The 16,042-nt window shown below is 43.0% G+C and overlaps 1 protein-coding gene across 1 annotated transcript in view; it reads right to left on the reverse strand.

Moving 5' to 3' along the window:
• Positions 1-10,741: 10,741 nt before the first annotated feature.
• Positions 10,742-16,042, reverse strand: part of LOC142803304 (neprilysin-2-like) — a 124,997-nt gene continuing 119,696 nt past the window's right edge. Inside the window, exon 12 of the mRNA XM_075888434.1 lies at positions 10,742-11,102. Coding sequence (XP_075744549.1) covers positions 10,839-11,102 — 264 coding nt within the window. The 3' untranslated portion in view covers positions 10,742-10,838. The remainder of the gene's footprint in view (positions 11,103-16,042) is intronic.

Consider the following 16,042-nt stretch of genomic DNA (forward strand, 5'->3'; position numbering starts at 1 on the left):
CAATAAAAAAATCCTATGCCACTTTTTTGTTTTCGCCACCCCCTTGAGCTCCTCCTTTACGAATATATGGAATTTCTGGGTCGCCTGTCAAACAGTTTGGCAAGCTGGGCAAATACTACTGTGAGTTTTTAGCCCCTTATTTTAGAACGTCCCTTGACTAAATGCTTCACCTTGACTTGAGAAAATTCATTCCAGCGCAGTCTCTAGGCAAAGCAAGTCACCCAATATCAGGGATAATCTGCAGCGATTCTCGAGAAAAGCGTCATTTTTAGACAAGCGGTGGCACTGTGCTCAGCTAGTTCAGGTGAAGGACGAGATTCGAGTCGAGGAGCGTTCGTAAATAGGGAGGTTAGCATTGTTTGCACTGTGGGACAGTTCAAGAGTGCTTTTATTGAAATAGCTCGGCTCTCGTATATTTTGAATGAATTAGCGGATGTCAATTAATTTCTACATATATTTTTCCTTTTGTGTGATTCAGTCTAATTTGTTGTACTACTGTAAATTTGGAGCCCCACCGCGGTGGTCTAGGGGCTATGGTACTCGGCTGCTGACCCCCAGGTCGCGGCATCGAATCAGAACTGCGGTGCCTGCACTTCCAATGGAGGCAGAAATGCTGTAGGCCCGTGTGCTCAGATTCGGGTGCACGTTAAAGAACCCCAGGTGGTCAAAATTTCCGGAGCCCTCCACTACGACGTTTATCATAACCATATGGTGGTTTTGGGACGCTAAACTGCACATATCTATCAATGCTGTAAATTGGAATTTCAGGCTCAAAAATGTTGCGTTTGTTTTTCCTGAAACCTGCTCCAAATTAAAATTTTCTCCCTGGAAAAGCAAGATATGATGCTCCAAAATATTGCTCCAGATGATAGCGTGGCTGCTCCGCCTCTGCTAGCTGTAAGTGGTTACTCTTTCACCCTGCTTTTGTGTTCATTTTATGTTCTTTGATGTTGCATTGTTTCAGGGGGACATATTATGTGATGCGCTTGATATTTTTCATCTTTAAATCAATTATTCTGCATGGTTAGTATCTAGTGACACTGTTAAGCTATTGTAATTTTGCCTATTGTTTTTACTCGTGTATTATTGTTTTTCCAGTATTCTGAATGTCTGAACACACAAGGGTTATTGTGAAATGAAAATGCCATTTTAAGACTGTTTTGTCATTACATTCATTAGAATACTACTAGCATTGCATAATATGCATAGGGAATGCCACAACACATGCAAACTGTGGCGTATCAATGAGGCAATTATAGTGTGCATTGATATATTATTTCAGTATATTGGAGAAATAAGGCATGCTGCATTGCACTACTCTTCCTGCTGTTTGTATGCTTCACTGCACTGTGCTTTTGGTGCTGCATTGAAGCGTGTTAAAATTAATCCTTCATTTCTAAGTGCAAATAAAGGCTCTTCTCTTGTACTTTGATATGCATGCATCGGTCGTTAGAGCTCCATGCCGTACCATTGACGTCTGATTTTCGGTCTTCTTTTGTAGCAGATGGCATTCTGCTCTGCACAATTGAAAAAGGCTTTTGATTAAGGTACAATTTGTCTCTGAAGCCTGTATGTGCTCTGTGTCTAATAAAATAAAGCTTGATTTCATTTTGCACTATGGCATGTCTTTGTGAACGTTCTGTTATGTATGACAACTCATTTTGAGTGATGCCTTTGCACGCAGCTAGGATTACATGTTATATGTGAGAACCTTATATGCCGTGCTTCATATATGCACCATAAAAGCTGTGCTAGAGCCAGGATTACCACACTGTGGCAGGAGCCACTACAATAGGACATCTGCACATGAAAGTTCTAGCTAAAGAGTAAGCTTTCACGTGCTTTTACAGGGGCCTACTGGAAAGGGGTAACACTCAAATTATGGTACTTTTCGCATGGGTATTGGGGCATTATTCAGCATGAACACCCCCACACCCTTTTTGCTAATTGGGCGAATTACACCCTTACACTGCTTTTGTTTTTTAAGAGTGTTAGGGTGTCATAGCAATATTACACCCTTACGCCCTTAAGATTACTTGGGTGTACATCCGCTTTTACACCCTCACTCCCTTAAGGCCACGTGGGTGTACATTTGCTTTTACACCCCCAAAAATGTTTGTGCCATAGGGTGTAAGTTCGGAAATCCGCCCCACGGTATAGGTGTAGTGCTGCTTGATACACCCATTTCGTGGGGTGTAGGGGTGTGAGTTATAGACACTATAAAACACCTATATGGGTGTAATTTGGTTTACAGTGTAGCATTCGCGAAATAACGATTGCAGAACGTCCATGTCTCTTGGCAGTGGATCTTCCTACAAGCTGAAGAAAGCGCGTCCGTGCATTCGCACCAACACTTTCTTCACTGGAGAGCGTTGCGGTGGTTACGGAGTTGACAAGTGCTTCATAGGCTGGGAGGCAGCATGCACCCTCTTCTTCGCTCGTGAACTTGCGTGCTTTTCCGAAACTTTGTTCGGGTCTCTAGATGGTTCTGGAGGCTCCGGGACCCTCGTTAATAAGCTTGCTTTTGAAGCCTCGGACTATTATTTCTGCGCTCGCTTATCAGAGGTGAGGGACGAGCATTTATACTGCTTATGCATTAGCGGTACGGCGGACGCAGTCTTTGCGACATTTTTATCGCTTGCTTTGATTTCTGTCTTTGTTGTGTAGCATGAATGTTTATGTGACCGCAACCAAACGCAGAGAGTTTGGGTGTGCATGACCTAGCAAGATGAATACGGAAGCATCTGTGAGCAGCATAGTTAGTGTGCCTGGAAGAGCGGTTATGTAAATTCCATCAAGAACTTATAGACGTAATCATATGCTCGCAACGAAAATGGCACTGTACCAGTTTGATGTGCTTAGCTGTAGGCTTGGTTAATTGAGATTTATTGTGTAAAACACTGACGTTTATGGGAATAATAATGGTCGCTTGCTCGTATGGCCTGCGTCAGTGTGTTAGGACAATTCACGATGACCTTTCAAAAGCGTTGTTTGCACGACTGGCTTGTTTCGACAGCCTTTCCAGTGTACGACGAACTAGTTCGCAGTTCGCACATAGCGAAGTCACCTTACGTTTCCGCAATTTATCGTCTGTGACAACAGGGTGGTGTTCAAAGGGGTTTTATGTGTGTTGTGGGGTATCACTATTTTGCGCAGTGTCATGTCGTGTAACGTAAATTCTTCAAAAAACATTCGCACTGACTTATGTTATTATTCACTTTAATATTGAGCCTTTTTTTGACACCATTAAATTTTTTATGTCAAGTATACGGAGCATTCCTATGCCAATATGTGATGCTTCTGTACTTTAACGTAAAAATAAACAAGCTGTGATGATACCGACTCGAGTTCTCTTTTTTTTTCCCATTGAGTAGCTTCGAGATGGACGAATCACTTGTTATTGGACACCTTGATAATAAACCGCAGCGTGATTTTACCATATAAAAAAGGCTCTTTATCGTCTGTTTCTTCACGCACATCGAAAAACTCCCACATTGATTTTTTGAAGGTAAGAAGAATGGCTAAGTTTTCATTTCTTTTCTACCTCGAAAATATTGTATAGCTTTACATCAATTTGAGTGCGTGTGTCTGCGTGTGCATGCATGTGTGCGCGCGCTCGTGTGTGTGGGTGGGTGTGCCTTGGGGGCATGTGTGTGTGTGTGTGCGTGTGTGTCTGTGCGTGTGCAAGTGCGTGTGCGTGTGTGTGTGTGAAAGTGTGTGTGGGTGGGGGGGTACGAAATGTTTTAATCTGCATGTGCATTTAAACATATATTATGCGCTCTAATACGTTCCAGCTAATTAGAGCTGCAAAGGCAAGAAAATGGCCAGAAAGGTACCTCAAGTGTTTTAAACACTCCCTTACAAGCTTGAATGAGTAAGCGCATTTTAGCTGTTTTAACACCTCATTGTTGAAACGTTTTTCTCCCATTTGCTTGAAGATATAGAATACTGACCGAAATCGCCATATCTTGATGTCACTCATGCAAACAAGTCTTCCGGCGTCAAAGGGTTGTGGCGAAGGCTCCTTAAATGGCCAAGTGAATGCCATAGGAACACAGTTTCTGACCCAAGCTCCGGCAACAGAACCACCTACTACTACAATGAGCTCCACAGGTCAGGTATCAGAATGAGCACTGACGTTTCGTGATACTAATTCCGTAGGTTTGCTAATTATGTCAAATGATAGCATCCAGGTGGCATCACTAAAAGTAGAACTGTACTATTAGTACCATCTTGACGAACAGCTTACGTCAAGCGAGAATTTCTCTTTCTTGCACATGTTTTTCTGGGTTAACAATTGACACTTCGCACGTGTGTGAGATTAATAACTGATAGAACTTAATAATGCTTGTCAGTACCTGTATTACTTGTTTCTTTATCTGGATCTTCAGTTTATTCCTAATGTATTGATGTTGTTGGTACACAAATTTCATTCCGTATGGCTATGCACAATGGCTTATTCTTTTGTGTGTTGTTTGGAATGACATTGTGTTATCTATATACACTGTACTTGTTTTCATGTAACCATGTGCGAGAAAGCGTTCGGTAAAATAAATTGTTGAAAATATTTTTCTTCTTTGTTTTACTGCCAGGCGAAAGGGCAGGCGGCTTTCTTAGCAATAGCGTTTTTCTGTGAGTAGCATATTGCCTCCAGATCATGCACACACAAAGCAATAGCAACAGCTGTAGCAGTTGTATATTCACACTTGCACTGTAGGTTGAGGTTTTGTATAATGTAGGAAAATGTGGGTATGCATCGAAGCCAAATTAAAATAACGAAGAAGCAAGTTCAAATGCTGTAGCTTTACTACGGTCATTTTCACAATTTCGCGGGTTACATTGGTGCTACTTGGCCCTGTCTGACAGCACGGTTGTTTTCAGATTCATCTAGATAAACTAAATTACCATTTAGAGTTCAATGAATATATAAATGGCTGACTTTTTAGTTATCTTGACGCGTGCTTGTATAACTACTATTGTTACCATAACTGATATCTGGCATAACTAAGCCGATATGACAATTCAGTAGGACAACTCAACATTAAATTTCTGACATATCTATTGTGTACCCCCAACAGATAACTGAGTTGTTATTATTTAGTACAGTATGTTAAATACATGGGCAGGCATGTTTTAATGGAGCATAAATATTGGCGTGTTCCACGATGACACACCTGAGCAATTATTCAGTGAACCATTTTTTTCATTGTTATCACATATTACTAAGAAATGACTCCCATATCGTTCGTTGATGTATGCAGCAAATATATGAAAAAATTGAATGCATACTTGCCGCATTCAAGTATCATGCCTGTTTATCTATGCCAGAAATACGGGTGACGCTATGCATGGTGTCCATAAATTCCCTAGGATGCATGAATTCCTGCACGTTACTCACAACGAAATCACACAAATGGCATAAGTATTACGGAGCCCAATATTAAAGTGTTGCCGGTGGTAAATGTTTTAGGACCACATTGACGCCATAAAATACGTAAAAAACACATAATGCACATCACTAGGTTTGAAAGGTGTGCCTTTGGACGCTCCAGAAACAGAGGTGATGACCGTCTGCGCTGAAAAACGGGGTAGTCCTTGAGTCCCAGTTGAAGCAGCATGTCTAGTTTCCGACATATCAGCGACACTGATGCGTTCACAAGCTAGCACGTGCATCGTATGAGGACGATCGCGATCATCTTCATCCTTCTGGCAAATACCCTCTACAGGAAGTAGATCACGAATTCGATAGTGTTATATATTACCACATTAGCGAGCATCAAGTCCACCAAATATTCATTGGTAAGAACATTTTTAAATACCCCGCCAAACCATCACAAACCTAACACTGTGGCCTTCACGATCAGCTCCGACAATGCATTGCCATCGCATCGGAGCTAATCGCAGATGCCATAGTTTACGTCGACTGCGATGGCTAATTTACAAGAGGCGAGCAGTGAGTGCCACTTTGCATTGAAATGAATTGGCTGTAGCATCTAAAAAAGCACTAAAGTGTAACAATGGCATAACTTAGAATTGGAAGCTGCACTCTGAGAACTGTAATGTCGTATGTTTCACTATCATTAGCCCATATTAGCGGATAAAAACAAGGTGGGAGCATCATTTCTTGAACTTTTTTGCCAGTATCTGCGCGCTGAACGCAAGACTTTTCAAGACAAATTTTTGATATTTTCTTCATATTGCCACGATGAAATGTTTGGGAACTTCGTATGCTAAATCTAGGGCTCTCACAAAATACAATGTACTTCATCTTTATTGATTAGACGTTACGTAGGACCCTGTAGACACCTTCAAAATTTGTTGCGTCATGGCGTTTTGTGCTGGAATCTCAAGGTTCTTTCCCCATCCCCATTACCTTTCGAATATTTTCTCGCTTAATAAGAGTCGTGTCACGGAAATAGAGGTGTTTTCGGGATTGTGACCTTATACTATTCTATTGCACAAAAGAAAGTGTTGTTCTTTTGTGTTCTTTTGAGCAGGAAACTTCAAAACATGTAGAAAGCTTGATCCAATGGCGAGAGGCTGGAAGCAACAGTGGAGCTGGAGTTCTACCAAGCTATGTTTTCCAGCCACTTGGAGGTTTTTTTATTATAGAGCTTGAGTAATGCTACCCAAAGCTTAGCCATTTGGCTGTAGTTCTGTAGTTTCCGTTGGTTATTCAAAATGCACAGGTACCACGTGACCAGTTGCTGCCAGTGGTGGGAACAATAACGTGATATTGCTCTTTAGTCGCGTGTCTGGTTTCATCCTGCTGTCGCTTGATTTTAGTCGAGTGAGTTGCTGTTACGTTTTTTTGGCAGCGAGGCGTAATGTGACTAGCTGTTACGTGAAGTTGTTATTTTAGTCACGTCACTTGTTACTTCATTTTAGGCAATTTCAGGTACGTGACTAGATATTTAATGATATAATTTACGTTGTTTTGGGGAAGGACATGTCTCGTGAAAAGCTATAGTGTTATGTGGCGTGATTTTAGACACGTCCCTACAGTTACGCGATTTTACATGCTTTAGGTTTTTACGCATTACTTAGATTTAGGTCACGTGACTGATTTTCACAAATGTTATGTAATTTTTAGTTTTGTGAATGGACATTTCATCATAATCATCACCTTCATCATCATCATCATCAACCTAACTACGTCCACTGCAGGACAAAGGCCTCTCCCATGTTCCGCCAGTTAACCCGGTCCTGTGCTTGCTGCTGCCACTTTATACCCGCAAACTTCTTAATCTCATCTACCCACCTAACCTTCTGTCTCCCACTAACCCGCCTGATTTCTCTGGGAATCCAATCAGTTACCCTTAATGACCATTTCATACCATAGCTATAACCTGACGCTGCATGGCTATAGTTATGCGACTAGCTGTGACGGTATATTTTGTGAATTTAGTCATGTGGCTAAACGTTACGTAATGTCACCTAATAACGGTCAAGGTACTAGTTCTATGCAATCTTGCGTTTCTTTTGGTCACATGACTGCGTTCCTTGGTTTCGGACAGGGCTTCCTACTGATTCATATTGTTCATTGCTTCAGTAAAAACGAATATGGCTTAAGGAAGGCAAAGGGAAGCGAAGACGCGTCGCGTGCTCACACCCAAGAACGCCATGACGCGGGCTCCCGTCTCTATGTAACTTCAAGTCTTCATTCAGTCCTCGTCCTCTTTGTGACATTGTAGTTTTGCTTCTTGTAGTTACAGAACTATGCGTGATTTTTAGTCGCTAACAGACTCATTCATCACATTTGTTGTGCTCCAAGCTGAACAAATCGGCGCACTAGTTGCGGAACCGAAGCATTAGGTGAGAAAACGAAGCGATTCCGTGGCGTTTCGTGGTGAAGACGATTGCTGTTGTCAATACTAGGCGCAACAAAAAGCTTAGAAAGATCTGCTCCTAAAATTTCAGCCGATTTCAGCTGAGAAGCATAAATGCAATTGCAAAAACGCCCCATGCTGTCTCTCAGAGTGTAGTGATGGATATTGCTCACAAGACCTCGGAGAGACCAATTCCCTCTAGTCGAGCCCACTGCATTGTCAAGATCAGAAGGGTGGGGTAAGGTTGCTACATTCTTCATAACGTGCCTAATGAACATAATTTGGCATCATTATCAACATATAGGCAAAAAAATTAGTCATCGCGGTGCTGGCCATTCAGGAAGATTATCTTTGAAAATTCGAGCTGAGCGCAGTTTGAAACCTCAGCCATGCCCCGTTTCGCTTGCGTGGAGCCGAACATGACTGCGTAATTTTTTACCCTCTGTCTGTCTTCTTTTCGTCGTCCTCACTTCCATTTCATTCCCTCTTGCTTTTCGCGGCTATATTTCACACCGCTTTTTTTGCCTAACAGCATACATTACACTGTGATTTGGCATTTTTTCCTCCTTTCAATGGCTATGTTATGCAGATATTTTTCGTGCGGGACTCTCAGTGGCAACACAAAAAGACAGCACGTTCTAAACCTCCTCTTTTTTACTTCCTGCCCTCTTTTTTTTCTCTCTTCATGCTGACGTCGGCCTTCCATGACCACAACTCTTTCTTACGAACCTCGCTACGTGGGGCAGTGCTACAAATGACTACGCTATACATAATAGCATCGCTGCGTCGGCATGTCAGCCGTGCACAAGGCAGGACCAGCTGTACTAGCGCGTCTGCAGACTTCGTTGTCGTCGCTGCGTCGAAAGACAAGACTGCGACACTGCTTTCGCCAGTACCGGAGGAAGCTATACAAGAATACGATGGCCCACGACAGCCTGGGTCATTAGGGAGCTCCGCACTTTCAAAAAATAGAAATGCGGCAGCTGTATTTCTGCTAATTTTATTTTATTTGTTTCATTGTCTCTGTCGCTCTTTTTTCTGTATATTTCTTCCTGTCTTTAGCGCTCTTTTTCTCGAACACTCGCCCTTAACAACTCCATACTATGCTTGCCGTAATACCTGTTTTCTTAACACTCCACGAAAGCGAAATAGTTACGTCACTCGCCTTCCAACTCTAATTACCATGCTTCTAGCGTTTACTCGAGATGAGATTTTATCTCGTTTTGCTTACTGCTTCTCTTCCTAATCACTTCTCATATTTCATTCTTTTCTTGCTCCTCTCCTCTTTATCACCTCGGATTTTCTAGAGACACTCACCTGTCTTCCCTTCCCTGGCTTCGGGCCTCACTCCTTACCATTTTACAAGCATTTAGTTTTGCAACTAAACCTACTGTGAACTTCTTCAATGCTTTCCATCACTCTCCTCAAGATTCACGAGAATACCCACTACAAAAATGAGGATATTGCCTCGCCGCGGTGGTCTAGTGGCTAAGGTACTCGGCTGCTGGCCCGCAGCTTGCGGGTTCGAGTCCCAGCTGCGGCGGCTGCATTTCCGATGGAGGCGGAAATGTTGTAGGCCAGTGTGCTCATATTTGGGTGCACGTTAAAGAACCCCAGGTGGTCGAAATTTCCGGAGCCCTCCACTACGGCGTCTCTCATAATCATAATCGTCTCTCATAATGGTTTTGGGACGTTAAACCCTACATATCAAAAATGAGGGTATTCTAGTAGATCATACGCGTCCCGATCCTCATCGTGCATAGCCGTCCAGGTTCTTGCGGACCAGCTTAAAAGGCATAGGATTGCCTGTGTTACGATTTTACTTGCTTCACAAAAAAAAAGAGAGAAATAACATTTATTTATTTATTTAACCTGCGTGTAAGAAGTCCCCGGGCTCGCAGGGCTTGGATGTTTCCTATCTTAAGATTACGGCTATTATTGCTTCCTAAATTATCACGTTTGCTCACCTTCACTGTGACTGGAGAGGCGGGAGAGTGCACAGACTGGCTTCTATCAAGGGACTAGGTAGGTAGTCTGTGGAAGGAAGGGATAACAGCCACAGCTGGTGGCATCTATCAGTCACAATGACGTGATCACTTCATCTTGAAAAATGAGGCCATGGGCATGGAACCTTGCTAGTGTTTAAAGGGCTCGTATTTATTTGAGGATCAACGTCACTAAGAAAGGCTGGCGTTTAATTTTTTCTTTTTTTTTAATTTATTAGTTCACGCGATAGCATTACAGATGCCGGCGACTGCAGGAAACTGTGTACAAACAACTCCAATAAATTCCAATAAACCTGCCTAAACTGAGTTTCAAACAACGCTGGCAAAAAGTGCGCTAGCAAAAACACTTTATAGGCTGTAACAAATCGTTCGATGAAGCAATGATCATTTAAAAGTAAGGCACACATTTTTCTAAACGTGAGCATATCGTGTCACCAAGCCATCAGTGTAGAGCCAATAGCAATAGAATATCGAAACTATGCACGCATGGATCAACGTTCTTTTCATTACAGTTATTTTATATCACTCCTAGAAATAAACGTATATGCAAACTCAAGCTGTATGGTTTCCCTAGATGCATAAAATCTATTGTTTCGATTGGGATTCAACATTATCTCTAAAAGCTGGTACATTTCTGGTATATATACAAATAACAACGCGTGTAGTATATGGCAGTTGGCAGGGCAGATTTTGTACCAGAGTATTGTAGTAGGAAGCTCTTCCTTGGCTTTAATACATCTGAAGAAAGAATTGGAAAAGTATGTTGGTTAAAACCCATGCAGTAGCATTCATTTCGCCCGCAGCTATGCCGGCGGTCCACCCAAATGCTGATTTGGAGAAATCCTCCAGCCATTCTACTTACTCAATTTCATGACCTCAATGACTTTTCCAGTTTATTTTGCCATATAAAAGCTCATCTTCGACGCTCGTGAACTACCAAAAGGCACACTTTTCATCCGGATTCATTGGGGTCCCTGCATCACAGCCAAACGCCTGGGAGAACTCAGGCATATTCTTCAGTGGAACTATACACCGTGACCGGTATGGTGCTTGGTGTTTTCCTGGACTGCTTGGAGCACCATCCCATGCAATAGTTCATAAAGAACAGTTGGTCAGATGACGCAATAAAGCCGGCAAGTTTAACCCTCTTATCTTTTTCGGGCAGTGAGTCGTAGGCTGCAAAAGCAAGCTTGATTCCCTCAAGGTCAGCAAGGTTCTCGGAGTCCAGACCGTCGTTCGAAACTTCACGTTGGCTGACTGAAGAAAGCTGCGAAAACAGTCGCATTGTGGATGGTTATCTTCTGAACGCTGCTTGGAATACAACTAAGACATTACACTTGGCATGATCAAGGTTATTTCTAGAAGTAAACGCGCCTAAATTCTGGATTCCTTTTTAAGGCGAAGGGGACAAATCTGTCAGGTATCCAAATACGTTACCACAAACGCAAGTGCGCATTTGTGCAATGAAACGGATGTGGAATCGTCATTTTCTATACCTTTCCCGGACGCTTCTCTCTACAAAATTTATCCCGAAGTTACAAGTAAGAGGTGTGTCTGGGTACAAGTGTCCGGTTACCTTTAAATACGATCAGCTCAGATGAAATAAGGAACAATCAATTGAGCTCACAATCCCGCTCAGAAGGCAGCTTCGAAGGCACGTACACCGGTGTTCGCATACCACAAACCTTCTGACTGAGCAGACTATACAAACTATAAACATGCTTCACCATATTGCCAAACGTAGAAATATCTTCGAGAAGGATACCCTCCTTTCAATGCAAACAGTTATAGTTAGCCAGCTCACCTTTCACTTTTCCTATTGTAATTTCACAATTTCTCAAACCAAAAAGATTAACTATGGAGGAAGTTTAAAATGGTTATATATTTGCTTCCACACGCATCTACGCAGCTCCTTCATCAACGCGATTCTGCTGCATTAGAGAACTGGTGCAGTAGAAAATCCGCAGACACCAAAACGCTCTGCCATTCTTTCTCGTGTTGCATTGTGCATTCTTGGAAAGATTACTCGGGTACTACGTTATGAACTTGCGCCTTCTTGTCGCACCTCAACTAAGTTGGCTCCGATTACACGCAACATGAAAACACACAGCCATGCCGGTTGTCGACATGCCCAAGTTCCGGCAACAAGTGTCTTGTCGATGACACTACAAGCGTCGTAGTCCTCTATGCGGAAGTGCCATGCCAACCAGAGCTGTCAAGCGTGTGTTTCCCTGTGACAGATGACACAGAGGCCCTTTTGGCGTCTTCTACACTTCCAAAGACGGACAGTGATTCGGAAGGTGACGTTGCTGTCACTTTGTCTATTGCCAACTCTAGGACATTGTCACATGACGCTCCTGTAACAGTAGTAAATGGTTCAAGGTTGTATGCTTTGCTATCCCTGAAACTTGTAGCTACACAAAGACAGGGTATCCTGTTTTCTGTGTCGCCTTCCGCAATACATAAAGTGCCTCTCATCTGCACACCTAGACCTGCTGCTTTCTGCAGCTATGACCCCGTTCATGCGGTTGCCCTAGGTCTGACCACAAGGGCACTATGGGAAGAAGTATCCTACCCACATGGCATACCGAGAAAGAGAAAGAGAAAAACCGTATTCATGTATGCCTAATTGTTCGCATTTTCGGATAACGAGTCATTTTGCTATGCCTACACTGCGTGCCCGCAACAAAAGCCGATGCTGCTCCGGTGGCTCTGAGAGGTCACATCATTATGCCAGGAGGAATACGAGGTTGAAAGAAAAGGACGGTATCCCGGTGGTATGGACATTTCTAGTAGCGGTAACAAAGTGTGGCTGCGCTCTAGATAAGAAAAGTATGAGGATATTGTGTGGGGTGGAAGAGATTTAGCATGTAAAGGCAGATACATGAATTAGTCTGAATCAGACACCAGGAAAAAGCATGTTCTTGATTGAATACGCTGTTTTCATGCGGCGTTCTGACGGTCGCCACAAGTCATTTGCATGTGGATGGGAAGTAAATACGACTTGTTTGATTATTATGTGGGACTTAGCGTCGCAAAACTACCGTATCATTACGACAGACTCCTATGGGGTGCTCCAGAATTTTAGACCACCTAGAGTTTTTAACGTGGACGCAAATCTGAGCACACAGGCCTACAGCATGTTCGCCTCTATTAAAAACCAGCCACCACAGCCGGAATGCGATCCCGCGGCCTGTGGATTAGCAGCCGAGTACAATAGCCCCTAGACTACAATGGCAGAACAGCACACACGGCTTTCTTAGTAATGTTGAAGCGTGCGCCGTCATGGTGGTCTAGTGGCTAAGGTACACGGCTGCTGACCCACCGGTTGCGGGATCGAAAACCGGCGGTGGCGGTTGCATTTTTGATAGAAGTGAAAATGCTGTACCACGTTTGCTCAGATTTGGGTGCAAGTTAAAAAACCTCAAGAGATAAAAATTTCCGGAGTAGCCCACTACGGCGTGTCTCATAATCATATGGTGGTTTTGGGACGTTGAACCCCACATATCAATCAAATAAGTGTTGAAGCGTGTCAGTTTAGACGTTCTGTTGGTGCACCACATGAGTTGGACAGCCGTCTCGATGGCGTCCGATTTGTAAGCATTCGATATGCCGCATTCATACTAAGCTGCTATAATAAGCTGCTATACTAAGCTTCTGGTCTGCAAAGCCTTCTCCCGAAGTCTGATGAAGAGGATATCAGCCTCTCATTCAACATGAAGGTGCTCATTAAAGAAGCACGATGCTTTCGTTGCCTAGAGAAGGACCACATTGCGAAAAACTGCAGAAACCGGGTAAAAAGGGGAAGATGCGCAATGAGGCACGGAAGATCCTTTTGCGCATTCGACGACATCAAAAACAAAAAAACATGATATTTACATTAGTCACTCTAGTCTCCCCGCAAGCAAGGTCGGCCCTAATGCTACAGACTCTGAGGGGCAGCGTATCGGGTTCGAAATAATCTATGCGCTACCAAGTCCCTTTCGATGACGGAAGCCAGCAGAACTTCATTACGTCCAAAGTGCACAGAAAACTTGGCAGCGAGCAATTACAAGAGGAAACGTTGAAAGTCACTGTTGTTGGTGGCGACAACAATTGAAAAACCTTGAAGAAGGTACGTGTAACGATTCTGCCTGTAAACCAGAAATTTCCGGTATAATATAGACGCTGGCGGTGCCATGGTGGCCACGATATGTACTGAATGCATTGCAGCACCAAAGAAAACGCTTTAAGAGAAGAAAACAAGATGCACTTGGATAAGCAAGATGTATCTCTAGGAGAGCATAAAAGAAAATTACGTTGTGGTCATTATTGGGTCAGACTATTACTGGGATATGTTAACTGGTATCATTAAACCTGAATACGAAAAGCTGAAAGCTGTAAAGACAGAACTGGGATAGACTCTGCTAGGACCACTGTCTGTTGCCGGCCTATGTTATTCAGTGGGCCTGTACTGCAGTCCGAGAATGAACGGTGAACGAGCGCGACATCTTGAAACTGTTACTCCTTTCTCGGATTTAAAAAGCATTGGTATGAAAGTCAATTATGAATGTTTGGTGGTTGTCGATTTGGTGTTGGCGAATTTTCAGAACATCAGCAAAAAAGACAATCAATATAAAGCGGCGCTACCATTGAAGGAAAGGGTTGCTCAAGGTGAAAACTACGCAGTTGCACTCAAACATCTACACAGTTTCAAAAAGATTTACAACAGTGAGCTTTTAAACTGATATGAATAAACTATCTCGAAGCTGGCCGAAATCAAAATGCCGACGTATTTATGCAAGTGCTTCGCTTTCAACGCAACAAGTTAGCTAATAATGTCGAGAATTCATTCCTATAAGGTGGCGTGCGGGAACCCGACAAATATTTGGTTCGCTTGTTTTGGTTGAAGACTACACCTCAAGTTTTGAGAATGACTACGCTGCCTTTTGTAGCTACTTCAAGTCTTTCAATATTGAGTTCTACATTGAAGCACCACTTCAGGTTCAAAGGAAGCTCTATCCCGTGACAGCCCCATTATTGCAAATCACTATACATGTGAACTATCTTCTCATTTGCGCCGACACCACTGAACAAGCCCTTCAAATGCATGAAGATATAATTAGGGTCTTCAAAGAAGCTTCTATGTCATTCGTATATGGGCCAGCAACAACCTAGTTGTACTTGCCACCTTGAAAGATCGTATCACATCTCCTGAAATTTACTTTGCTCACCTTCAGGACCCATTAAAGCCCTTACACTTTATTGAAACAAGAAGACGGATACTTTTGGTAAGCGAATGCGCTTACCAAAAGACAGAACAGCACATCTTTTCCGACGCAAACGAGTCAGCTTACAGGGCTGCAGCGTGTGTTCGAATGGTCGACTGAAGGGGTGAGGTCCACACTAAAGTAATATAGACATGTACCCGAGCTGTGCCGTTAAAGACGGTCACTACGGCGAGGCTGGCACTGATGTTAATCTTGCTAGCAGCCCGCTTATATGCCTACATCATCAGGAACTGCAAATATGGTATTGGTGAATGAGCAATTTTGTCCGACTCTCAAATTACCCGTTGCTGAATTGATAAGGAACCTGTTACATGAAATGTATTTGTACAAAACAGGACGCATGTAATCGGGAATTCAACAGATAATGTCCAATGAATATTTTGTCCAAAAAAAAACAAGAGAAGACTCCGCACACTTAATCACTCTATAGGCTTGCCTGTGCACAAACTAAGTACGTCAGAGTGATGGTGGTATGGACATGGAAGGCTTGCCAGGTGCCGTAGGTTCAGGCGTGAATTCGAACAAAAGCATGATATCGAAAACGGGAATATCGAGGAAGCCGAGATGGGGCCGGAAATCAGTATCTCGCTGTTAACACGAGACCATCAGTGTTAGCGATAATTGATAACAAAAATATCCGCACCCTCACAAAAGTCATGAGGGTAGGGCAACGGCCTTCCGTTGTCATAGAAAGTTGAAGGAAAGTGACAGGTTTGAAGAGCGGTCTGTTGAAGACGTTCAGCAGGTGAAGTGCTACCTTATTCGCGTAGAACAGAAAGCTCTCTTTGGTAATGAAGGTAAATGCATCACAAGTGAAAAACTAATTCCTTCCAAAAGTACACTTGGATTGTTTCTCGAGAACTAGGAGCTGCTTCGGTTTAGGGGAAAAGCTCAGATGACCAACCACTAAAGAAAAAAAAAAGCCACAACAATAGTA

This window comes from Rhipicephalus microplus, chromosome 3 (genome assembly GCF_043290135.1).
Source record: "Rhipicephalus microplus isolate Deutch F79 chromosome 3, USDA_Rmic, whole genome shotgun sequence".
Taxonomy (NCBI): Eukaryota; Metazoa; Arthropoda; class Arachnida; order Ixodida; family Ixodidae; genus Rhipicephalus; species Rhipicephalus microplus.